Source organism: Eretmochelys imbricata, chromosome 2, assembly GCF_965152235.1.
Source record: "Eretmochelys imbricata isolate rEreImb1 chromosome 2, rEreImb1.hap1, whole genome shotgun sequence".
Taxonomy (NCBI): Eukaryota; Metazoa; Chordata; order Testudines; family Cheloniidae; genus Eretmochelys; species Eretmochelys imbricata.
This window is the reverse complement of record NC_135573.1, coordinates 109,382,684-109,409,399: the sequence shown is the minus strand read 5'-3', so window position 1 is coordinate 109,409,399 and position 26,716 is coordinate 109,382,684. Positions and strand designations below refer to the sequence as shown.

The 26,716-nt window shown below is 40.0% G+C and overlaps 1 protein-coding gene across 2 annotated transcripts in view; it reads left to right on the top strand.

Annotated features, from left to right (window-relative positions):
• The window catches only part of KDM1B (lysine demethylase 1B), a 47,630-nt gene that overhangs the window by 10,044 nt on the left and 10,870 nt on the right, over positions 1-26,716 (top strand). The window contains exons 3-17 of one of the 2 annotated variants that reach the window (XM_077810575.1): positions 1,708-1,810; positions 2,773-2,897; positions 4,680-4,769; positions 6,854-6,965; positions 7,873-7,989; positions 9,243-9,281; positions 10,461-10,665; positions 11,904-12,082; positions 13,253-13,429; positions 14,498-14,572; positions 17,498-17,635; positions 20,131-20,302; positions 21,686-21,813; positions 24,771-24,902; positions 26,505-26,579. In XM_077810575.1, coding sequence (XP_077666701.1) covers positions 1,721-1,810; positions 2,773-2,897; positions 4,680-4,769; positions 6,854-6,965; positions 7,873-7,989; positions 9,243-9,281; positions 10,461-10,665; positions 11,904-12,082; positions 13,253-13,429; positions 14,498-14,572; positions 17,498-17,635; positions 20,131-20,302; positions 21,686-21,813; positions 24,771-24,902; positions 26,505-26,579 — 1,854 coding nt within the window. In that variant the 5' untranslated portion in view covers positions 1,708-1,720. The remainder of the gene's footprint in view (positions 1-1,707; positions 1,811-2,772; positions 2,898-4,679; positions 4,770-6,853; positions 6,966-7,872; positions 7,990-9,242; positions 9,282-10,460; positions 10,666-11,903; positions 12,083-13,252; positions 13,430-14,497; positions 14,573-17,497; positions 17,636-20,130; positions 20,303-21,685; positions 21,814-24,770; positions 24,903-26,504; positions 26,580-26,716) is intronic. The other variant, XM_077810576.1, reaches the window with a different exon arrangement.

Below are 26,716 nucleotides of genomic sequence, written 5' to 3'. Positions count from 1 at the left end.
AAGTCTTCTTGTAAGAAAACTGAATGCTTTTTCATTGTTCTCAGATCCAAGGGTTTGGGTCTGTGGTCACCTATGCAAATTGGTGAGGCTTTTTATCCAACATTTCCCAGGAAAGGGGGGTGCAAGTGTTGCGAGGATTGTTCATTGTTCTTAAGATCCAAGGGTCTGGGTCTGTAATCACCTAGGCAAATTGGTGAGGCTTTTTACCAAACCTGGTCCAGGAAGTGGGGTGCAAGGTTTTGGGAAGTATTTTGGGGGGAAAGACGTGTCCAAACAGCTCTTCCCCAGTAACCAGTATTAGTTTGGTGGTGGTAGCGGCCAATCCAAGGACAACGGGTGGAATATTTTGTACCTTGGGGAAGTTTTGACCTAAGCTGGTAAAGATAAGCTTAGGAGGTTTTTCATGCAGGTCCCCACATCTGTACCCTAGAGTTCAGAGTGGGGGAGGAACCTTGACATGGGCAGTGTAGACATACCCACAGCCTTAAATGCCTTCGAAAAAGGAAATTGCTATGAGCATTTCAGTGGCAATTAGTGCCTCATAATAAGATAATATAAAAATGGTAGATATAGAAATGGCAGTGATTGATCATTGGAAAGGCTCACAAGTATAGATATTATGAACTGCATAGGGTTATAGTTGATTGTCACATTTATATCTCAGTAATACAGACCGAGTTCTTGGTCAGTGGATTAATATAGATATCTTTCTATGGTACCACTTCCCCTTTGTGTCTTTTTTTTTTTCAGTTCTTTTCCTGTGTTCCCTCTTGTTTGTACTTCGCTCCCTGGAGAAAAGTACATATTTGACAATAGCATATTTTAAAATCTTTTGCAGCATGTTTTTATACACCAAGATCTGCACACCTTATAACTTGTGCAATAAATGGTGGTTTCTTCCCCACTTCCAATCAAAGATTTAATCAGGGAGAATTATAGAGAAGCCTCAAGATACTAAGACTTTATTATTTTTATAATGTATTCTACAATGCATTTACTGGTAAAGTATAAAGTATTATAACTACATATAATTACAACGCAACTACAATTTTCTAGACGCTAAATGAACAAGTACGTTCATAGGAAGGTGTGCAAGTCTCGGAATACATTTAATTTTTCCTTGACTTGAGATTAAATAAGAGTTCAAATACATTATATTAAAAGTTACTATACAATCCAAATTCCGCAGCCCCCCATAAATCAGTAGGTAGGACCAGTGTCACTGAGAGTAACAGTATAAGGCTTGCATTATGAGCTTATGCTTATTCACTTTCTAAACTATAATTATCAGCTAAGTCTTCAGGTGGTGCAAATCAGCTTAAGTCCAATGAAATCAATACAGCTATAGAAATGAAGGCCTGGAAGTGCACTCAACAGGTCATCTAATCAGTCCCCCTGTACTGAGGTAGTATTAAGTAATGCCTGAGTAAGACCGTCCCTATGCTGATTTACACTATTTGAGGAACTGCTCTTATATGTTCACATTGAGCTTAGTTTAAAATAAAATTACTGTTCCTCTTTCCTGCCCACCCACTTTTTCTTTTCTTTTTTCATTAATGGATATAAAGGCGTGTAGCTTGACTAACTCTCGCTGACCAATGTGGTGGTTGATGGTGGTGAATGTTCATGTAATATCTAATTAGTCCACTCTCTCAAACCAAACCATTTTGTCATATTACTTAACAATCTTCTGACTTCATTTTGCAGATCCTATAATACAATGTCAACTGGAAGGGTACGAACAAAAAAAAAGTCATCCTCATTGGACCAGTCTCCAGATAACCTTCCTTTGAGGAGTTCTGGGAGACAGGTACTTAAGTGTTAAAAATTATATATTTAAAGCTTCATAGAAATGATTTTTGGCGTATGCATTTGTTTAACATTTATTATAAAAGGACTCCCCTGTGTAACCCTTTTGGGCAGTACCCAGTTATCACAAACAGAGGAGAAGTATTTGGAATTGTCCAAAGAGAAGGTGAGAGCATTTTAATACTCCAGAAAAAGACAGGAAGGGGGCACTTATGAAGTATTGGACAAGACAAGATGTAAATTTAGGCAAAGGCTCTGATGTTGCAGTGGGCTCCACCTCCATGGGGGATGGGATGGGTCAGACCATTTGGAGTTCATCCACTTGTTGTAAAGCTGTTTGAATAATTACTTGAAAATAATTAATTGAAAGTAAAGTCAATTGATCTTTGGGATACAGCCATACAGAGTAGTTAGCAGGATTGAGACCTAGACAGACCGTACAAATTGGACACACAATGCCCAGAGTGACCAGGAGGATGGTTCTGTATTGGAGTTTTGTTATTTTAAAAATTAATTTATAAATTTTAGGAGTAGAATACAATATCTTTATTAACGTAGATTAACATTGATTGGCTTTGTGCAATAAAATAATTTTAAAGAGAGATTGGAATGATGGTGCTAGAAACACTGGGATCCAAAGGAATGAAAATATTAATTTAAACTGGAAGCCCTGTTTTATAAATTATTTAAGGGTGTCAATTAAAAGACTAAATCAAGAAGCCTTTAAATTAAATGAACATTGCGAGATTGTTGGATCTTTAAAACGGACCTTCCTTGACAGTTTTCAAGTTGTCCCTCGCTGCTATGGATTCCAGAGATCTGATTTATATTATTTTAGCCATTGCTGTGCCCTGAATGATGAAACAATGGAATCTTTGGGTGTTGCACTGTAAAAAATTCAGCGTCATTGTTGTTTCCAGTCACCGATCCTATGAGAGTTCAATTCTAACTGTTCTTTATTAGGTGAAGAAGAAGGCGGCTGAAGCAGCAGAGGATGATGATGACGCATCAGAGAAGAAATATAGAAAATGTGAAAAAGCTGGGTGCACTGCAACATGTCCTGTTTGCTTTGCAAGTGCTGCTGAAAGGTTTGTCGTTCTGTACTTACATACCTATGACAAAATCTCTTAAAGCTACAGGCAAAACTGACAGGTACAGATGTAATGCTGGTTGTAGACTTAGAGTGCTAGTGAATCATCACAAACGGCATCTTTTGCAGATGACTTTTTGCAATGTATTGCCAATCCTGAATTAACGTTTCTCAAGGACAAGGGTTGTCAGTGCAGCATGTCGGCTGTTTTCTGGCACAAATTTTGTTTTTCTGAAATTAAGGGTGTGTTTATGAAACATACACAGAAGAGCTTCCCTATCAAAACACAAAATGAAACCATCATATACTCTCCTATACTATTACTGTGTTGTTATAGAGTTCTCTAATCTGTCATTAATGTGCTGAGTCTGCAGGATTGGCTCTGAAGCTTACAAAACTATTTTCATTATAACATCCTGTTTTCACTCAGGGCTAACTTCCTGTTCAACTTTTATATAAGTACTTTTTTAATTTAACATTCTGAATTTAGAGGTATGTGGAAATAAAGCATTACTATATGGGCAGGGCTTATAATATGCAGCATGTCTCTAAATGTATGTGGCACTGTCCCCTCCCCGTTTAATATTGTGCAGTTAATTTGGCTATTATATACAATTATTTTATGCTGCCTCCAAGTTTTAAATTGTGTATGTATTGCATCTTTTTATATTGAAAGGGAATATCTGCATTATAAACGTTGTCACAGGAAAGCTGGAAGTTTTGGCAACTGAGTACGTGGCATATGGGACTTTTGATACCCAGGAAACCATGGGAAGTGATTTTAAATGCTGCAGGAGGCAATTAAGACAATTTAATCATTTTTAAGTCTTATTTCGTAGGTGTTATTTTTTAAAAATACTTCCATATGATTACTTATGGGAAATTAGATAATTTCATGGCTAGCCAGCTCAGACACCATTGTGCTTTGCTACCACATAATTTTAATTTTAGAGGAATATTTAATTGACTTAATTGGGTTTGTTGCTTGAATAAGGAATGCAGGATTAATTGCTTTGTCTAATGAATGTAATTCTTATATAAATGTGACAATAAAAGAGAACGAACACTTACAATGTGTAATTATATAGATTTTTGTCTTAGGTTAAAATAGCAACCAAATCAGTAATTTTATATAATTGAAAATAATTGGACAATAGATATTTCACGTACACAGACCTAGACCTAGCAGCAAATAGTTCTATATTTTTGGTTTAATCAACCTATGAATTTGGGCTTTTAGAAGGAAATGCCCAATGCTTTTTTTTTTTGCTTTTTTTAAAAAAAAATAAATTGTAAGCTCCTTGAGGCTGGGACTATGTTTTCCTGCGTGTAAGTAAATGGCTGTTGCCACAGTATAAATAAGAGTAATAATTATCAATGTCCAGCAACCTTCTCTGAGATCTGGCTCAGAGCATGCCCAATTGACCATACTAAACAGAAGCTGCTGCAATCTCAGAGAAGTTATAAAATTGTACATGACATAGATTTTGCCACCTTTGCATCTTGTATTGCTCATGATGAAACCTGAGATCTTTTATACAGTTAAAATTATTTTTAATTATTATTTTTATTATTACTCTTTCTGTTATTGCAGTGCTTAGAGGCCAGGGCCCATTGTGCAAAGCTCTGTATAAACATAAAAAGAAACAGCAGAGTATCAAACTCTCTTCTGCCATGCCCTGGCCTTAACATTTCTTTAAATTTTAAAATGAAGCAGAGTCCATGGGATTTTTTTTTTTTAAGTGTCATAATGCAGTCTACTTGTTTTCTTGTGTCCTAGGTGTGCTAAAAATGGCTACACATCTAGATGGTATCATCTCTCCTGTGGGGAACATTTCTGCAATGAGTGTTTTGATCACTATTATCGAAGGTATACTTACTGAGACCATGTTTTGTTTACAGAAGTCTTGGAGAGATTGATTGGATATTAAAAATGTACAGTCTCATTTACTGAAACAAATATTTTAAACTTTTTCCTCTCTACTGACTTTATTTTGAAGTGAGACTTAGCGACTGCTGAGTGTAAGTTGCACAAACTGCAGCTGATGTGTGGGCCACCTATGAACCAAAAAGCGGCAATCTGAGCCGTATGTCAGTTCTTCTGTGACTTTTTTAAAAAAGTGTTCAGGGCTTTTTGAAAAGAGTGTAAATAAAACAAAACCAACAAGTAATGAGTTGTGAATCTGTTCTTCCGGAAAATAACTCAAGATCTTCCTTATTTTTAAAGGTACGCTGTAGGCTTGGAAGAATTAGATTTTTATCTGTAAGTGTTAGTAAATGTCAATTTCACCATACACACACAAATGGATGAAAAACTGTTTGTGTCAATGGGAGTCAAAATTTACAGATAAGCAGAGTAAGGCTCATGCTGCTTGAGAACTTGTTAGAGTTTGGTTTAAGGATATTTATTTTGTATATTTTGACATGAGATGTTAAAACACAAATTGTCAACAGTTATAAAGCTTTAACTTTTTTAAATCTGTGTCTATTGTCATTAATTAATTATTGTCTAACCATCCTATAATTTCCCACAACTGTGAAAATTTATAACCAATAAAAATAGAAAAAAGTACTTAATAAACATTGATATTATCTGTCAAAATTACCACAAAAAATAGACTTGAATTCTGTCAAGCCTAATTATAAGCAAGCCCAATTTTAACTTGAGTAAATCTAGATGAGGGTGGTAGGAATTTAGTTTTACAAAGTGCCTTTCAGATTCAAAGTATCCCAAATCAGTCAAAGAATTTGATGCTTGAAGTTTACTGACTAGAAAGAAGAAAAGGAGTACTTGTGGCACCTTAGAGACTAACCAGTTTATTTGAGCATGAGCTTTCGTGAGCTACAGCTCACTTCATCAGATACATACCGTGGAAACTGCAGCAGACTTTATATATACACAGAGAATATGAAACAATACCTCCTCCCACCCCACTGTCCTGCTGGTAATAGCTTATCTAAAGTAATCGTCAGGTTAGGCCATTTCCAGCACAAATCCAGGTTTTCTCACCCTCCACCCCCCCACACAAATTCACTCTCCTGCTGGTGATAGCCCATCCAAAGTGACAACTCTTTACACAATGTGCATGATAATGAAGTTAGGCCATTTCCTGCACAAATCCAGGTTCTCTCACTCCCTCACCCCCCTCCAAAAACCCACCCCCATACACACACAGACTCACTCTCCTGCTGGTAATACTAACCAGTTTATTTGAGCATGAGCAGGAGAGTGAGTCTGTGTGTGTATGGGGGTGGGTTTTTGGAGGGGGGTGAGGGAGTGAGAGAACCTGGATTTGTGCAGGAAATGGCCTAACTTCATTATCATGCACATTGTGTAAAGAGTTGTCACTTTGGATGGGCTATCACCAGCAGGAGAGTGAATTTGTGTGGGGGGGTGGAGGGTGAGAAAACCTGGATTTGTGCTGGAAATGGCCTAACCTGACGATTACTTTAGATAAGCTATTACCAGCAGGACAGTGGGGTGGGAGGAGGTATTGTTTCATATTCTCTGTGTATATATAAAGTCTGCTGCAGTTTCCACGGTATGTATCTGATGAAGTGAGCTGTAGCTCACGAAAGCTCATGCTCAAATAAACTGGTTAGTCTCTAAGGTGCCACAAGTACTCCTTTTCTTTTTGCGAATACAGACTAACACGGCTGTTACTCTGAAAACTGACTAGAAAGACTAATATGGCAGTTATATGCTGAGCTGTAGTTCACCTCAACCTTGCATATTAGCCCCTGTATTTATTATCGAAAGGAAATGTAGGCCTACACACTTCCCTGATTGCTATCGCATTTGTGTCTTTAAAAAAGTGCTGTCCTCAGCCTTATGTGTGTGTGTCTGTCTCTCTCTTTTTAAACGTGATTTTTTGGAATAAGTATTGTTCTTTAAAATAGACTGGACCAGCCCACTTGCTAACTGCTTGCCATTTACTTTAACTTTCTTCTTAGTCATAAAGATGGTTATGAGAAATACACTGCTTGGAAAAGGATTTGGACCAGTAATGGTAAAAGTGAGCCCAGTCCTAAAGCTTTCATGGCTGATCAACAACTTCCTTACTGGGTAAGGAATATAGTGGGGGGTGTGTGTGTTTTGAGTAGTTTCTAGTGTTTGAAGATCAAGTAGCAGGTTCTGCTCTGGGACTCTAGGAGGATTTCTTGTATTAGGGAGGCGGGATAAAGCAGACTCCAGATAACAATCCTGATCAGTATCTCCACTGTCAGAAATCTTTCCCAATCCTTGGCTAAGTGCTCTCTATGCAGTACTCTGTTTGTCAGTCTAATTACTGAGGCAGCAGGAAGCATTTAGGATGTAGTTCAGGTGGAAGCAGATGTCAGGAGTGGGCAGGTGGTGATGGCGAAGAGGATGGTAGCACTAGGGAAAATAGAGAGAGAGGGAGAAAACCAGCCATAAGGGAGCGGAAGGTAAGTAAAATGGACGGGAAGGGAGTACACCTTCACTGGATGGGAGTGGAATGGAAGGGAGAGTTCAGGCAGCAATGGACAATACAGATTTAATCCTGAAACATACTGCATACTTCCAAACCCCAATGAAATAAGTGGGAATTGTGTGTTCAATACATCGTGGAATTAAGTCCTATGAGTGAAATTCACCCTCATGCAGAAGACCAGTACAAAGTCTATGCGCAGCTTAAGTCTTATTTACGCCCTGTAGGCTTAGGTGGCTCATAGGCCTTGTCCTGGCCATCTGCATCAAACCCATAGGGAGTAAGTAGGCTTAAACTGTGTATAACCTTTGTACTGGTCCTCTGCATGAGGGCGAATTTCACCTTATGTGAATAATGTATTTAATAACTCCCTTGCATCTTCCTTCTTACCTACCCATTAGTTATGGTCCCAAAGTAGATTTCCTATCACATTCCTTTGCCGGTGTTTGCTGCATCATGTAATTGACTCTGATTATAGATCAAGCTCAAGTTAAAACATGTTTGTTTTTTTTTTACTTCTAGGTGCAGTGCACAAAACCAGAGTGTGGGAAATGGCGTCAGCTGACAAAGGAAATTCAGCTTACATCACAAATAGCAAAAACGTACCGATGTGGTATGAAACTGAACAATTCTACTAAGGTAAAAGCAACACTGTTTGTCCCTACTTAAGCTGCAGTTAAGGTGATTCTCTTGTTACAGTCATTAACTTGGCTTTTTTTTTTCTTTTAACATTTACATTTGTTAGAATGATGAGTTGATGATCGTAGGAGCTGTATAGTTTGTATTCTACAGCAATTTAAATGTTTCCCTCAGGAAAGTGATGAAAGTGCAATATCCAAAACATCATTTGTAGAAATGCTCATGCAATTAGTTGTAAAATCATGTTTCAAAATGCTAAGAGATCAGTCTCCACAAAAGTTGCTGCTTCCAAAATGTATATGCCTTTCCAATTCCTTTTTTGGTTTGATTTTTTCTTTTACTAGTCAAAACATCTGAAATGTCCAATGGTCCTTTTTTTTTTTCCGTTTTTTAATGTGCATCTGTGCTTGACAACTGAAATGAAAGGATTAAGATTTAATAGGAAGATAGTGAACTCCTAAAAGTCATTGTAGTATCTTACTAGCAGCCCTAGAGTTATGGTTGAGGAAGGACTTCTGTCGCGAGTTTGTTTTCAGACATTTAAGGTGAAGTTCTGGCGCTATTCATGTCAATGGGACCAGGAGTTCACCCTTTAATTCTTTGGACAAGAGAATTTTCTCATGGAATCTTCCTGGAATATCTGATAAAATTACATCTGGCTGTTTTTTGTTTTGTTTTTGTGGAATTTTAACGTGAAACACTTTTTTCACTTGCAGAGACACTTTTAGATGTCTCTGGAATTGCTATTCAGACAAACAACTTGCAATTGACATAGTGCTCATTGTGGACAAGTGCCTTTAGTAGACATATGAAAGTAGTATACTGTGCATGTACAGGAAATGATTTTATTGAATGTTTATGCAATGCTGCAGATACTTGCCTCTTCACATATGCATGTATCTGTATTGTTGAGCACTGAAATGCAGTGTAAGCCGAAACTCCTCTGTTTCCACTCAACCCCCCAGCTATGTATATGTTAATGTGGGATCATTAGATAGCCAAGGCCATTTGGTTCAGTCAGCCAGGAACTTTATCTGTGGTGTTTGGCTTTTTAGTATTTTTTAATATTATATACTGTAAAAAAATAATTACCATATGGTAGTATTTTAGTTATCTGTGCTATGAAAGCTTAAAATAGAGCACTCTTTTTTAAAAAAATACACTTTTAAGTCTAAAGGAGTTGTACCAGAGTCTGTTTGCTTCTTTTATGTAATATTCTTGTGTGGCTTTAGATAGTTAAATTTCTCTTTCAGATTGAGGGCTCGGACCAGTGTTCCATGCCTGAGGATCTGGTGAGTTGTCTGTACATGACGGTTCATTTGCTCTATAGTGTAAAAGTGGGATGAAAAATTGGGAATGGGGTAGGTGGTTTTTTCCCCTTTCTTGGCCAGAGATCACAACTGCAGCGTTGTCTTTTGGCATGTGTGCATTTCAGCCTCAGGAATTGAGATTGCCTGTGCCTCATCTGGAGAAGGATCCATTTTAATAATGGGGAAGGGCTGACACTTCAATCTTCTAATCTTTCTTCCCTCTTAGTATAAATGTTGGCGTGGTTTTCATAGTCTCTGACTTAAGGCCCTGATTCTAGGTCTGCTCCTGATTCTGGGATCTAATCGGGCAAAAATGGCATACAGTACCTGCACTAACCATCCAGATTTAGGCAGAAAATTCCCTGTTTTTTTTTTTTTGGGGGGGGGGGGGGCGGGGTCCTCCATTTTCTTTCAGGCTAGTGTCCTGTTTCGTAAACTGTCTTCGTACTATGTGAAAAACTAAACTGTAATTTTTCACAATAATTACAAAGGTCTGACTGTTTTGAAGTGTGGCGTTATATTTTGGTTAGACTGGGATGCCATCACGAATGGCATGACAGTGCATTGCAGTTTCTCTGCACAACATCATGTGCTATAAGCCAAAGTTGGCAAGTGTATGAACAGTTCCTTTATGCCACACAATTTGTTCAGGTTAATTCTTGTTAACACTTGTGTAAGCTTGCCTACATATTTAAGCTTTTTGATCTGTATTTGTTTTGCATTGTAACTATAGATCTGCAAGACAAAGTTCATTGTTGCAGGGAGGGAAGAATGTAAATGAAACTGATCAATTATGTATTGCCATGAGCCTCTTAAGTTTCCTAAATTCAGCTGTCTTGAATCAGAAACAATTAAAAATGCCTAGTCTGGATGAAGTGGTGAAGTATGTCTCCTTTTTTTAGCTTACAAAATGGATGCTGTGTTGTGGCTCTTGGCAGATTCATTTATGATGCACATGGCAACAGTTCACACTTTCTAAGTCAGGCACAAGAGGGAGAGAAAGGGAAGAAAAATGTCTGTGTGATTTAAACTGTCTTGTCTCTGAGGCTGGTGCTTTTAGTGCTCTCAGGTCTGAGTTTTGAGGGGTAAAATGGAAAAACCAAGTCAAATGTGTTCAGAGTATTGATGCTTGTTCTCTTCTGCCTTCTCTCCTCCATCCAGAGAGTTGCTGAAGTTTCAGACCATTGGTGGTACTCCATGCTCATCCTCCCTCCTTTGCTTAAAGACAGTGTGGCAGCTCCTTTGCTGTCTGCATACTATCCAGACTGCGTAGGCATGAGTCCCTCCTGTACCAGCACTAACCGATTACTTGGTGAATCCAACGCTGTGAAGGTAGAGCACATAAAGAGTGCACCTAATGTAGCTGGTAAGGGCTGTTCGTGTGTCTATTTCAGGGATTCTCAAACTTCCTTGTACTGCGACCCCCTTCTGACAACAAAAATTACTACATGACCCCAGGAGGGGGGACCAAAGCCTGAACCTGACCTGGATGGAGGGCCAAGGCCAAAGCCCTCTCCCCCCAGGCAGGGGGATCAAAACTGAAGCCCGAGGGCTACAGCCCCAGGCAGGGGGCATGTAGCCTGAGCCCCACAGCCCAGGGCTAAAGTCCTTGGGCTTCAGTTTTAGCCACAGGAGGTGGCGCTCAGGCTTCGGCCCCGGGCCCCAGCAAGTCCAAGCCAATCATGGTGACCCCGTTAAAACAGGGTCATGACCCACATTTTGAAAACTGGTGGTCTGTTTACATGACGCAGCTCTGCAAAGATTTGTGTCCTTTTCTTGAATGTTACATGTTCAGTTACTTTAACTGAATCATTATACTGCACATTAGGTTGAAGGATGGTCTTGAGGTTAATGCTGTGTGGTGCTGAGACAAGAAATCTGGGTTCTGGTCCCAACTCTGATATAGATTTTTCCATGTGACCTTTGCAAATCACTTCATCTCTCTATAAGATTAGAAACTTGACAGCATTTCTGTGAGGCTTACGTCATTAATGTTTGTAAAGTGCTTTGAGATTCTTGGATAAGATGGTGCTTTAGAAATGTAAAAGATCATTATTAGCAACAATTCAGAAAACACAAGGGTTTCAATCATTTATGAATAAAGAGTTTATTTTCATATTAGCTGTCTGTGATAGTTCTAAAATTCATGTACTCAGAATTGCTGATGTCAGAGACTGTCTAGCAACTTACTCTTCTTCAATGTATTCTGCATTTCAAGAGGATGTTTTATTTCAGAGAGAACAAAGAATTTTCTGAATGTTAGACTAGAACATCTATTGGCCTGGATTCTTTCTACTGCATCCATTTGTCCCACCTGGGTGTGTTACCCAGAGAGCCAAAAAACCACTCTAACCTGGATAGGTCCAGATCTCTTCAGCTGGAAGGACAATGTCTGCATTGCAGGACTTGGAGGGTGGAGGAGGGAATAAAGCAGTGAAAACTTGGGACAATCCTTAGAGTTGCCAGAGGTTTGAGGACTTCCTCACTACCACCCCGAGGATGGTCATTGGGCATGCTCAGTGTATAATCTTAGACTGGCCAGGAACTGACTAGTAGATACAGCAGAGTATGACTGATTCACGGCCTGTCTTTATTCCATTTCAGGGATGAATAGATACTTCCAGCCCTTCTACCAGCCCAATGAATGTGGTAAAGCACTCTGTGTGAGACCAGATGTCATGGAATTAGATGAGCTCTATGAGTTCCCAGAATATTCACGAGATCCTACCATGTACCTAGCTTTGAGAAACCTCATCCTGTCTTTGTGGTACACAAATTGCAAAGTAAGCAAGGCTGAGAGTTAATGGTATAGTTTTATATTTACAAATAATGTGCTCTAAGGCACTGCCTCCAAGAAGTATAGGCAGAAGAGCCCTCCTGGAGTCTGTGTTCTATGAAGAATCTTCATTAGACACAGTAATTGCACTTTTAAAAATTGTAAAAAAAAAAAACAAAACAAAACAACCAGCACTAAACAAAAAATTACTTATACTTAATAATGCCAAGAAACTTCCTTTAAAGTGATCTTCAAATTTTTTGAAACACTCCAACTTTAAGATGAAAGCCCTGTACAAGCTTGGTAAAGGGAAACTTCAGAATATTTCTAAATGGCTTTTTAGGGCACTTCAGTACTTTTTGTTTATGTGAATGTTAGGTAAGTACTGACACCTGGGTAAGCGTGAGAACAAGCTTATGGCAAAACTACAGCTGAGGATGACTAAGGAGGAAAAGTAAAATATCAAAGCTTCTAGCAGTTTAGAAACTTAGTCCAGATTGAGCATGTTATTTGCAACACAAACACCATGTAGTGAATAGGAGTCTCACAGCCACCTTCTAGTATATCTGCAGGGGCACAAGTGACCGCAGACATGGTTGTGGGCTTGATTCTCTCTTTGTTTATACTGATTTAACTCAGTTGACTTCACTGGAGTTACTCCTGATTTATAGTAGTATAAATGAGATCAGAAGCCCTATTGGTTTTCTCAAAACTAAGACTTCTCGACTTGGGTCTCTTAATACACAATTTTTGAATATGATCCTGTTTTTATTTTGGCTGGAGTAGCATACAACTTGCACAAACCTCTACTGTGTGGATCCACAGGACATTCAGTGGAAAAGCTTGACTATCTAGCATCGCTGCGATATCTAAATGTACTTGGCAGGCATGGATGTAGCTGAGGTCCGTTGTACTCTTATCTCGTTTGTTCTGTGTTAATTCACTCTGTTTGGTTTTGGGAGAATTGGAAGAATCAAATGGTCTAGAGTTCTCTCCCTGCAGTTGGCTGGGACACAAAATTGACCTTTACTCTTTGTTAATCTCTCTTAGTAACCTGTTTGATTAGAGGTTAGGCTTCAGCATCTGAATTACGGTTGAAATGTGTTTTAAACATGGGAAAGCATGGAACATTTTGTATGAACACGTCTTTATTTTGTTTTTGTTTCCCTAAATGCAGGAAGCTCTGACCCCTCACAAATGTACTCATCGCATCATTGTGCGGGGGCTTGTGCGTATTCGCTGTGTGCAAGAGATGGAGAGGATACTTTATTTTATGGCAAGAAAAGGGCTGATTAATACAGGGATTTTGTCAGTCAGTCCTGACCAACATCTTCTTCCCAAAGAATACCACAATGTAGGTAACCATAATATTCTCATTAATTAGTAGATAGCATATGCTGCTGCTTAATTTCTGTTTTCACATTTGGGCTCTTGTTTCAATCTGTAATTCCAACCATATTAGCCAGGATCATGTTTAAACCTAGCTTAGTTCTTGGTAGCAAAGTGTTGACTCCCATTGACTTCCATGGACACATCAGGCCTATGGTTTCCGTGGCTATTATGGACAGGGATGAACTACTTTGTGACCTGTTTTATAAACCCATGGTATACACTCTGCTTTCCTCCACATCCTAGCATAGCAATTCAACCCTGTTTACCCACGCTAGAAAACATGGCTTTCAAGAACTGTCGTTGTCTTAGTGTATGCGCAACGTGCCTCAGGTGCACATGACCAGGATTCATCACCGAATTTGGTCTGCTGGTTTGATCATTAGCTTCCCTGGCCGGACCAGGTGCTCACAGGGAGCATGACATGAATGCTGATTCATTCCCCACCCCCCCGCCCTTTCAAGAACTGTGATCAAAGAGTGCTTGTATCGGACTATCAATTTGTGTGACACAACACTGAAATGTAGATCAGAAATGAATATGTGCTGTAATGTCTGTATTTCTAGGAGATACGCCAAGTACAATTTTATGCTACATGTAAATGAAAAGTGTGTGTGTGTATTTTAAACTAGTTTTCGTTATTTAATGCCTTTTGTGATCAAAGATGCTTACAAGATACATGTTGCATCTGATCTAGGTCACTTAACTTGCTTGACTTTTTATCAGCACTGTTTTAGTTGAAGTAAATTGAGACAAATGCTTTTAAAGGCCTCAAATAAACCAGTTAGTATCCCCAAAGCAATAACTGGCCTTCCGCTGACACTAAATGAACCCTAACAAATCATGCCTTTCAAAGTTATCATTGACTATTTTAGAGTACACAGGCATGATCCCACACCACTGAAATCAGTGGGAGCACAGATTTCACCCATAATGTGCAATGATTGATTTTTGGTTTTGCACCAACTGATTTCTTCTGTAAGAACATTTGCTACTTTCCTTCTCTCTCTCTCTCTTTTTAAAAACAAAAAAGAAATCTGTCATTATTGTTGGGGCTGGTCCAGCAGGATTAGCAGCTGCAAGACAACTGCACAACTTTGGAATTAAGGTAAGAAGCTTTAGGATAAATATCTTTATTCAACACTTAAAAACAGCAGACCTCCTACATAGAAACCTGTCCTTCAGTAATGGAAAAATAATATTCCTAATACAGATGCCTCCATAGAACAGCCCAATAAATGTACAAAATCTCAGGTTTAATTAGGTGAGGTAATATCTGTTGGTTGTTTCAGTTCAGGTCAAACAACAAAGCAAAACAGCAGTACATTTAGTACATATTTTACATACTATTTTAAAAAATGACATATGAGAACAGTGTCCAGAACAGAGGGACCCTGATCCTTGACTGCAGTTCTTAGGGGTTGTAATAATGTAATAAAGTAAATAATAAGGGAAAAATTAACTCTTGTTTATTAAATTAACTTTACCAGAATTAAAAATAATTGACGTGATCTATTTATAATAAACAAGTGTACATAAATTGCATACATTTGATTGTATCCCTCTCCCCCACTCATCTTGATTCTGCAATACTTTGCACACATGAGTAGTCCCATTAAAATCAGGGGAAATACTTCCAGGTGTAAATGTTTGCAGGATTGGAGATTGAATGGGAGTTGAGCAACTAGCTTCTCGATTTCTTTTGAAAATCCTTGTGATCAGATTCCTGGATGGGCCACACTGAGAAGTTCAACGCTCAGGGCAGACTGCAAGAAATAGGGCAGACCATCCCCAAAGCTGGTGGTTTACTCTATAATTAGATTCCCCAAGCCAGTAACAAAAAAGCTTCTGCAGTACCACACTGGTTAACCGGAAGCCAAACACAGTCCCCTTTGGGCATTCCAGCCCGTGGCTCCCATCCAGACAACCAAGTCTAATATAGTTAGAGGTTATTGAAAACCTATTTCACCATATGTGAGGTTCTTACTGATCCCAAAGGATCAGACACTTACCCCACATCAGGATGTATCTGAGATCCTACCCAAATATCATGCTGTCAGTCAATCCTTAGTAAATGAACTAAAGATTTATTAATAAAAGAAAAGAGAGGTATAAAGGTTACCATTGCAAAGTCCTTATGTCAGGTTCGTAGCAGTGATGGAAAAGACTGCTGGCTTGCAAAAGTCTCTCTGGTAACTTCCAAAAGATTGGAAGGGCCTCAGTCCAGAGTTCAAGATATTCCTTTTAGTTGTAAATCCACAGTCCAGGGAATTAGAGCAGCAAAGAGGCAACATGGAGGTGTCTCAGGTGTCTTTTTATATTCTTTGCCAGGTGCATAGAAATGTTTGGTCCCAAGATGGAGTCCAGGTCACATCATTATCACATGTGCTCGCATGCTTTGCTGACTCATGCAGCTATTTGCCATATTGTTTCTGAGGTGTCCACAGGAAAGGCTTACTGGGCAGGATGAATTTCTTCAATGACCCATTGTGAGCTGAGTGTCCTTAATGGGCCATCAACACATAGCTGTCTAGCCCTGATGTAAATCTATCTGGAGGGTGTCACCCAGGAACAAAACACATATTGGAGATGCAAATACATAACCAATATTCATAACTTTAGATACAAAGATCAAATATGGATTTAATCAGGATAATCATATTCGATAGCTTGTAACTTTTCCATTGACACCTTACATGATACACTTTGTGCAAGACTTATGGAAATTGTGTAACAGAGTAACAACAAAAAGAAAGGTTTCAGAGTAACAGCCGTGTTAGTCTGTATTCGCAAAAAGAAAAGGAGTACTTGTGGCACCTTAGAGACCAACCAATTTATTTGAGCATAAGCTTTCGTGAGCTACAGCTCACTTCATCGGATGCATACTGTGGAAAGTGTAGAATATCTTTTTATACACACAAAGCATGAAAAAATACCTCCCCCCACCCCGCTCTCCTGCTGGTAATAGCTTATCTAAAGTGATCACTCTCCTTACAATGTGTATGATAATCAAGTTGGGCCATTTCCAGCACAAATCCAGGTTTTCTCTCCCCCCCCCACAAACTGTGTGTGTGTGTGGGGGAGAAAACCTGGATTTGTGCTGGAAATGGCCCAACTTGATTATCATACACATTGTAAGGAGAGTGATCACTTTAGATAAGCTATTACCAGCAGGAGAGCAGGGTGGGGGGAGGTATTTTTTCATGCTTTGTGTGTATAAAAAGATATTCTACACTTTCCACAGTATGCATCCGATGAAGTGAGCTGTAGCTCACGAAAGCTTATGCGCCAATAAATTGGTTAGTCTCTAAGGTGCCACAAGTCCTCCTTTTCTTTTTGCGGATACAGACTAACATGGCTGCTACTCTGAAACAGTGATATAAATGGTCAACTTTCTTATACACAGCATCACAATCCAGAAGGCTGGAATTCTGCCTCATTTTCAGCCCATTCCATGATTGCTGAATCACGGAATGCATGTTGTCCTCCAGCTGCATTGTTTCAGTCATGCAGAAATGTATCTTGCAATGAATTATATTAATATCAAACAGCAAAAACAGTTTTAATTGAAAATATTGCTTATCGCTTTAGAAAATATTTATTTTCAGTATGTGAAATGTACATTAAATGTATTTTAAAAGAAGCAGCAAAAGGTCAACATATATTAACTTGGACAACTGGAGCACCTTTCCCTAAACCTGAAAAATTGGAAGTTTTTTCACCTTGTAGATGTTGAAAAAAGCAAACGATAATATGCTTAAGCCTAGTTTTATTAAGGTATTAATTTTGGCTAAAGTGTAAATGAGCCTTTGTTTTATAACTGTGTGAGTGTGTATGTATCTCTTTAAAGTAACCTTTAAATGACAATTTGAGAAACATGAATGGAAGGTCTGCTCCATTAGTGTCCAACAAAGTAAAGTATTAAGCTCAATAACATAACTAAGCAGCTTAATTTTGTCTTTATCCTGGAGCCTAGATAAGTGTTTTTAAAATATCTTCTCTGACAGCTTCCTAAGCTATGTTTGTGTTACAGGTCATTGTGCTAGAAGCAAAAGACAGAATTGGCGGGCGTGTGTGGGACGATAAGACTTTCAAAGGAGTCACCGTAGGAAAAGGAGCACAGATTGTCAATGGCTGTGTCAACAACCCGATAGCACTAATGTGTGAGCAAGTGGGTTTCTTCCCTGCAATGGTTATGCATTATTGTCAGTGAAAATGGACTAATTACAAAGCCATGTAGGCATGTATATATGTGTGAGTGCCGTGGTTTTGCTCCACATGAGTTAATATTTCTGAATATAAAAGTTTCCTTCCAGGAATTAGGTGGGTCAGCCTCTTATAATCAGAGTAATGGCTGAGCTAACCTTAAAATAATTTGTTTCTTTAAAATATCTCCGTTTTAACATTAGTCATCTTAAAAAAACAACCAATCAAACCAAATGCTCCCTCACAATAGAATTCCTTGTGGTAAGACTGCTCTTATTTATGATTGTAATTATTTCTCTGGTACATTTAAGTTCTATATGAATTCTAAAGAATAGGAAAAATCCTTAGTTTCAAGTACTACCTTTCAGACAGAGTACTATATATGTATTTATTGTCTTGAATGGCTCTTTAAATACAATTAAGTTGGATCTATGCCACGTTTTAACTATAAATGAAGCAAAAGACAAAAGTGTTTTCAGAGTACAAATTTTTAATTGAAGATCTTGCAGTACACAATTCAAATGAAATTATTGTCCACATTGATTCAGGAAAGGAGGTGAAGAAATAACTAGCTCAGAGATGTTCTGCTCAAAGTATCTGTAGTCTATCTCTTAGGTGAACCAAGTTAATAGAGAAAGTTCTCAACTTAATGGGTGAGAACAAGAGATTCTGATGAAATGCTATTCTAACTCGTAGCAACCAAATTGACCTCCATAGAAAAACATCACTTTCATAACAATCCTTAGTAGTACTAATCCATATATGGAGAAATGGTCAGTCCGTAAAGCATAAGAGTTTATCAAGTTTGAGAACGTTAGGGCCCATCTGTATTGCAATAACAACCGCATCTGGTGACCCAATTTATGACATGGTTGGTGTGATTAAAACATAATTCTGTCTTGTAAGTGACATCTGTATGGTAACCATGTCTTTGATTAGTGCTACAACCTTGGACAGAGCAGGGTGTTAGCACGGTGTCAGGCATATAGCTAAAATAAAAATGGCTAGGCACCATCTGCAAGAAGAAGCCATGGTTTTTGCCTGCAACTGCGGATAATGTTGTAAGAGTCCCCAGCAGCTTGGTGGTTGTAGTAGAGATAAGCCCTTATACTGGAGTTGGCAATAGTTTTCAACTATAAGCCCCAACTGACCTTAATGTGTGGTTTTATGGCATTGTGGGGATTCATGGATACTGTCTTTCAGTGACTTCCAGATGAAATCCACACAGGCTACCAGTAAAAAGGTGTTTTCTCACTGCCAGCATTGCAAACTCCAAGGCAGCTTTATGTTCAGATCCCAGACTGAGTTTTTGCAAGTGGAACTTAGCAAACTAGTCTTCTGGAGACCCAGAGCCAGGAGAAAATCCAGCTCATTTTCCTGTAACTATCCAATGCTCTATGGCACTGGGAAGAATAATGGGGGAAATAGCAAAACCTTATTTTAATTAGAAAAGTATGGCCTCTGAATACCCAGAGAGAGCTCATATGTTGAGTAATAGTGTGTGATCATTTATTTAGGGTATTTTTTACTTTTTAAAAAATAGATCTGTATTTTGAAAAGAGACCTGCAGTGAGAAGCAGCCCAGGGTCTCACAGGATAAGTGGGTAAAATGGGAAAATCTTAGGCCATATCTCTGATTAGGTAAAAGTGCATTGAAAAGAATTTGTGCTACATCTCCAAGTAACTGTTTCACTTGGACTCTGTGAAACATGTCAACTCTTTACTCTGACTTTAAAAAAAAATATTGGCCAAGCAAAGCAAGGTTTAACACTCAACTCAATGGCATCTCTGTCTGTCTTTCTGTCTATAATGCAATAATTATTGAATTATTGAACATCTGATCAATTCCAGAACATTCAGGGAATGTTTTAGTCCTCTATGGGCAAAACCATATTGATATTGGTGAAAACTGGAAGGGGAAAATGGTGGACACACGGAGCCCCTGGCTTCTGGTTGGCAGACTCAGCAGCATGGAGGACACACGGAGCCCCTGGCATGAGGGAAGGGGCCAAGAGGTTGCTGTGAGTCTCTGAAATAGAGTGGGATGGAAGGGTGGGACACAGAGTTTGTGGGGTGTATGTTGAGGAACAGAAGGAGCTCCTGCTGTGTGCAGTGCACTCTGCCTACAGAAGCAACAAAGTGTGCGACTCTTTAGTTTTACCATTTCCTAATCTTTGGATTTTTGTACTGCCTTGATGTATTGTTGCTTAAAAGTCATAGGCTTGGTTTAACTGCTGAGTTTCAAGTTCCATTCAGAACTAAATTTTTGTATTATTTTAAGAGGTTGAGATTCATGTCTAACCGGACCAGTTGTTTAAAGTGTGCAAAAACTCCATGTTAGCAACAGTGCCTTATTCCTAAGGATTTACCCTTCTTTTTAATATGTACTTGAGCAGCTTAGAAAGTGAAGTTTTCCCCATAGAAATTTTATGCTTATTCATTTTTAACTTTCTTTTGAAGCTTGGTATTAAAATGCACAAACTAGGGGAGAGATGTGATTTGATCCAAGAAGGTGGAAGGATTACTGACCCCACTATAGATAAGCGCATGGACTTTCATTTCAATGCCATCCTGGATGTTGTCTCAGAATGGAGAAAAGATAAGACCCAACATCAAGATGTCCCTCTTGGAGGTAAGGGAGGAGTTGTCCTGGACACCAGAGGTGTTGACAGTTTTCATAACCATAAAAATAAGGGGGCTTTTATGCTAATTTGCCTTTCATTTTGCACATAATTTGGGGATTCTGAATATTTGTATGTATGGTTGGCCTTAAACTTCGAGGCTCCATTGAAGTAAATGGGAGCTTTGTCACTGAATTCAGTGGAGCCAGGATTTCACCCTCGAGTTGTAGGCCATACCATATCTCATTTGAAGGGTGATTTTTTTTTTCCCTACATTGATAGTAACATAGGAGATTAGATCAGTTGTTTTCATAGTTTGGCCATTTTTAATATACTTGTCCTTGGCTTTGGTACTACCACTAGTTTGTCTCCAAGGGTATGTCTACACTGCAGTTACACACCCACGACTGATCCGTGCCAGCTGACTTGGGCTCATGGGGCTCAAGTTAATGGGATTTTTAATTGTGGTGTAGACGTTGAGCCAACCTCTGGGACCTTCCTACATCATGGGGTCCTAGAGTACGGGCTCCAGCCCGATCTTGAATGTCTACACTGCAGCTAAACAGCCCCTTAGCACGAACCCAAGACAGCTGGCATAGGCCAGCCGCGGGTGTCTAATTGCAGTGTAGACATACCCTAAGTAGCTGAAGCAGTTTCGGTTGGATAGAGACGGTCAGGGCAGCTGTGATTTTATTTTTTTAATTACATTTTCAGAATATAGTTCTGCTCTTTTTTTCTATGATGAGTACACACAGAGTAGGGGCCTGATCCAAAGCCCACTGGAAAACAATGAAGAGAATCCATTGGCTTCAGTGAGCTTTGAATCAGGCCCCAAGGCTCTCAAATCTTTTGCTATAGTGAAAATTACACAGAATGCTATAGAAGGTGGCATTCGGAGTAGTATTCATGAGTTGTTGTTTTCTGTTTGTTTTGGGGTTTTCTATTTATTTATTTATTTTGGATGAATTAGCCTTGGGGAATGAGTGTCATTTAAACCACATCACTGCAGCATGTTGTACTGATGATAGCTGAATAATGAATTTCTCTGCTGTCTATGTTGGTTATCCCACACGGCTCCTATTTTTAACCAGATTTTTTTCTGAGGTTGACAGTAACGTCTACTCTCTCTTTTTGAGAGCAGTTCTTGGGAAACATACACTCCCTTGAGATCTGTGTCTGAAATCAAATTTATTTTAATCTGAACTCAAATTTAGGGTTTCATCTGATCACATGAGAGAGATCTTGCTGGCATATATTCTGTAGCAGCTTTTTCACGACATAAGAAGTAAATTTGGATGAGTATTAATAGCTAACTTGCAAACTTGTGAGAGTCAGAGAACAATGAACTGCGATCATCTATTTTACATTTTTATTGTAAATCTGTTCCTGTACAGAGAAGATACAGGAGATCTATAAGGCTTTTATTCAGGAGTCAGGTATCCAGTTCAGTGATCTGGAGGAAAAGGTACTACAGTTCCACCTCAGTAACTTGGAGTACGCCTGTGGCAGTGACCTCCATCAGGTGAGTGCATGATTGATTAAATATGTGATGTAACTTAGAAATAGAGAGAAGGGAAGGATAATCTAATGTCTAGGGCACTATCCTGGAATTTAGGAAACGAGTTCAGTTCCCTGCTCCACCTCAGACCTCCTGGGTAACTTCTCTGTGCCTCAGTTCTCATCACTAAAACTGAGATAATAGCACTCCCCTCTCAAAGAAATTCACCTCCAGTTTGAACCTTACACCCAAGTGGTCACTGCAAAATGTGAGGTAAATTCCTCTGCTATAGTGGAAACTGGGTTTTGAAAAGTTAGCTTTTGATCCACATACCCAAATGATTACTGCAAGTGGTGATCACAGAATGCAAATTTCACTGTGATGCTAAGGTCCCTCTAAGCCATGGCCCTCCCCGCTGGCCGCTGCAGGTCTGTGCTGGGACCAGCGGGGAGAAGCGCCCCTCCCCACCAGCCTCAGCATGGATCTGCCACAGACTTGCTGCGGCTGGGGGAAAGGAGCCCCTCCCTCAGCCTGGCCCATCCACGCTGGAGCTGCTGCAGCCGGGGGAGAGACTCCTCTCCCCCGGCCCCGAGCTGCTGCAGCGAGAGAGGGTTGGGGGGAGTCTGTTCTCTCCCCACTGCAGCCTGAGGACAGCCTGCACCCCGAATCCCTCATCCCCAGAGCCCTCATCCTCCCACACCCCAACCCTCTACCTGAGCCCCACCCCAGAGCCCGCACCCCCTGCCAGAGCCCTCATCCCCTCACACCCCAAACCTCTGCCCCATATTGATGCACATAATAAAATTCATTCCGCACATGGACGTAAAACATTAGAGGGAACACTGCTGTGTTGTACTGGCAATATAGTGTATGTGATGCACATATGTATTTACATGTATCATTTTACCTGCAGTAGTCAGTTTTCTAGTGTTGTATTAGTTGCTGTGAAATATTATTGGACAAATTATCTGTAGCACCTGAGAATACAATAGAACCTCAGAGTTATGAACATCTTGGGAATGGAGGTTGTTCGTAACTGAACAAAACGTTGTGGTTCTTTCAAAAGTTTACAACTGAACATTGAGTTAATACAGCTTTGAAACTTTACAATGCAGAAGAAAAATGCTGCTTTCCCTTTATTTTTTTAGTAGTTTACATATAACACAGTACTGTACTGTATTTGGTTTTTTTGTTTTGTTTTGTCTGTGCTGCTGCCTGATTGTGTACTTCGGGCTCCAAATGAGGTGTGTGGTCGACTGATCAGTTCTTAACTCTGGCGTTCATAACTGAGGTTCTACTTTATTGTGATATTAAAAGTGATAATAATTAACATAGCTGCTGCATTATATTTTTATTCTTTTAGTAGTAGAATACTTTCATTTTCAATGGGAACCCAATGGATGACGTACGTTTACTTTTACTTCCTGTCCAGTTTGCTGAGAACCATTTCATACCTCTTTCCCTCCCCCTAGTATTTTTCAGCCATATGTTTTGGGAGTTTTGCTGTTGACTTCAAAGGAGTCAACAATTTCACCCTGTGTTTTTAAATCTCATGTAATCATGCTTGTTAACTTTGTAGTGGCACCAATCCACTGACCTTAAAAGCAGACCCCAGAGATTTATTCATTACCTCTCTTAGGACAAAGTTTGCCATTTCAAGCATCTTTCAAGCATCTTTGATATGAGTGGTTTTTAGAATCGCACACTTGCATTCTGTTTAGCCTTTCACTCTGCAGGCAGGCCAGTCCTCGCTTACAGACAGCCCCCCAACCTGAAGCAAATACTCACCAGCAACCACACAACAAAAACACTAACCCAGGAACCTATCCTTGCAACAAAGCCCGCTGCCAACTGTGTCCACATATCTATTCAGGGGACACCATCATAGGGCATAATCACATCAACCACACTATCAGAGGCTCGTTCACCTGCACATCTATCAATGTGATATATGCCATCAGGTGCCAGCAATGCCCCTCTGCCATGTACATTGGCCAAATCGGACGGTCTCTATGTAAAAGAATAAATGGACACAAATCAGACGTCAAGAATTATAACATTCAAAAATCAGTGGGAGAACACTTCAATCTCTTTGGTCACTCGATTACAGACCTAAAAGTGGCAATTCTTCAACATAAAAAACTTGAAAAACAGACTCCAACGAGAGACTGCTGAATTGGAATTAATTTGCAAACTGGACACCATTACATTAGGCTTGAATAAAGACTGGGAGTGGATGTGTCATTACACAAAGTAAAACTATTTCCCCTTGTTTATTTCCCTCCTAATGTTCTTGTAAACTGCTGGAAATGGCCCACCTTGATTATCACTCCAAAAGGTTCCCCACGCCCACCCCACGCTCTCCTGCTGGTAATTGCTCACCTTTCCTGATCACACTTGTTACAGTCTGTATGGTAACACCAATTGTTTCATGTTCTCTGTGTATATAAAATCTCCCCACTATATTTTCCACTGTATGCGTCCGATGAAGTGAGCTGTAGCTCACGAAAGCTTATGCTCAAATAAATGTGTTAGTCTCTAAGGTGCCACAAGTACTCCTTTTCTTTATATTTTGTTATCTGAGTGTTAATGCTTAAAAACCCTTACTGGTATAATAACACTGTAGCATCTAATCATTTGAGAGATTGGATAGCTGTATACCCTTGTTTCAGTCGGAAAACACCTTTTACTGGTATCTAAAATGTTTTATGCCTATACACCAATCTTTTTCACAGTGCTGCTCTTGCACTGTGCCAAATGATGTTCTCAGTAGGGTATCGCCTAGTAACCTATCCAGATTGTGTCATTTTGCTTAATTAGATGATTTGCATAGCGTAGCCTCATTTAAATAAAAAATTTGCTGGCATCTGATCCCCTGGTATGGAAGAAACCACTTTGGCTTCCTCTACATGTATGGCTTTTATAAAGCTTACATGTTGTCTCCCGACTGGTAGACACAACCTGTTGTATTCTGTCCACAGGTATCTGCACGCTCATGGGACCACAATGAATTTTTTGCCCAGTTTGCTGGAGATCACACCCTTTTAACGCCAGGGTATTCTACCATCATAGATAAACTGGCTGAAGGTGTTGACATTCGACTTAAGCTTCCGGTGAGTTGTAAAGTGATGGTGTCAGGGGATTGGTCAGACTCACATCATCATAAGAGGCACAGCTCCTAAGCTACAACCAAGGAGAGGGAGGGAGGGAGCGGGCGGGAGGGGTGGGGAGGAACTAACTGGAGATAAAGAGGCTTTTGAAATGCCTAGGCTAGTTTAAATGGGGGAAGAGGAGCACCTGGCAATCAATCAGCTGGCTTTGCCCAGCCAGTGATTAAGCAGAGGACTGAAGAAGGTATTGAAGGGAGGCACCTCACATCCTGCTGTATGTATGCTCTGGGTTTCTCTCATTCCCTGTTGTCCAGTCAAGGTTGTCCCGCAGTGAAGGTAATGAGAGAGTATTAGCTTTGAAGCATACAAGCATCTCTTCATATTCCACAAACAAATCTGGTTTTGAGATAACTATAACTTTTTTCAATGTGACGGAACAGGAAGAAGCTTTATTTTTTAATTATTTCTGTATAATTTCAGTGTTGTTTAGATTTCATCTCAATTGTTAGCAAGTGATTCTATTTATAGCAAACCTGTGATACTGGAAATGTAGTTGGATATCTGCATCCTAGAGGCATAGTCTAAAACAGGGTTGGGCAAACTATGGCCCACGGGCCAGATCCAGCCCCTCAGGGCTTTGGATCTGCCCGCAGGATTGCCCCCCATGGTGCAGCAGGCCCTGCGCCGCTCTCAGAAGTGGCCGGCACCACATCCCTGGGGCGCCGGCGGGGTGGGGGCGTGGGGGCAGAGGGCTCTGTGCATTGCCCTTGCCTCCAGGCACCGCCTCCCCAGCTCCCATTGGCCAGGAACAAGGAACCGTGACCAATAGGAACTTTGGGGGAAGTACCTGGAGGCATGGCAAGGGCAGCGCGCGAAGCTCTGTGCTTTAGGTAAGTGGCGACGGGCCGGAGCCCGAACCCCTCCTGCACCCTGCCCCCCAACTCCCTGCCTGCACCTCGCACCCCTCCTGCACCCCAATCCCCTGCCCTGAGCCCCCTGCTGCACCCCGCACCCCAACTCCCTGCCCTGGGCCCCCTGCTGCACCCTGCACTCCCTCCTGCACCCCAACCCCCTGCCCCAGCCCTGCATACAATTTCCCCAGCCAGATGTGGCCCTTGGCCCAAAAAGTTTACCCACCCCAGTCTAAAATGTCTGACTAAGCTAATCATAATATTTAGCAAGTACATAAAGTTTGGTCTTGAAAAAGTCACGTTTGTAACTAACTTGACTTTAAAAACATATATTTTCCCTTCTTTCATGTATCAGACTCCTTAGCGTTAGCATTCGTACTAATAAACTGTTTGACTTCTACCCTTACCATTTCTGGGAACGCAGGGATAATCTTGAGAGAACTGTGTATAACATATTATCCTCCTTATCATATTATGAATTGCTTCATTTGAACAGTGAACAACTGTTTCAGGTTCCCTTTTTCCACAGTGGCTAGTTTTTCTGATTAACGTGCTCTTCTGCATCAAATACGGGAGCTAACGTATCCGGAAGTGACGTTTATAGACTTGTAATAATTTGCTATCCTCTGAATGTGGACTGTATAATTACATAGAATTTTTGGTGTATCACCATTACTTTCCCTTTGCAAACCAGGTACACAGTATAGACTATTCTGGGGAAGAAGTCCAGGTCACTACAGCAGATGGAACTGTGTGGACAGCACAAAAGGTAACAAGTATGTTTCAAGTTTATCTATATTTAGATCATAGATTCTTTAGAGGTTAAAAAAAAATCTGTATATTTTTACAACTTAATTGTTCAGTGACCCATGTTTGGTTAATATAGTGACCGTTTTTCACTGGGCA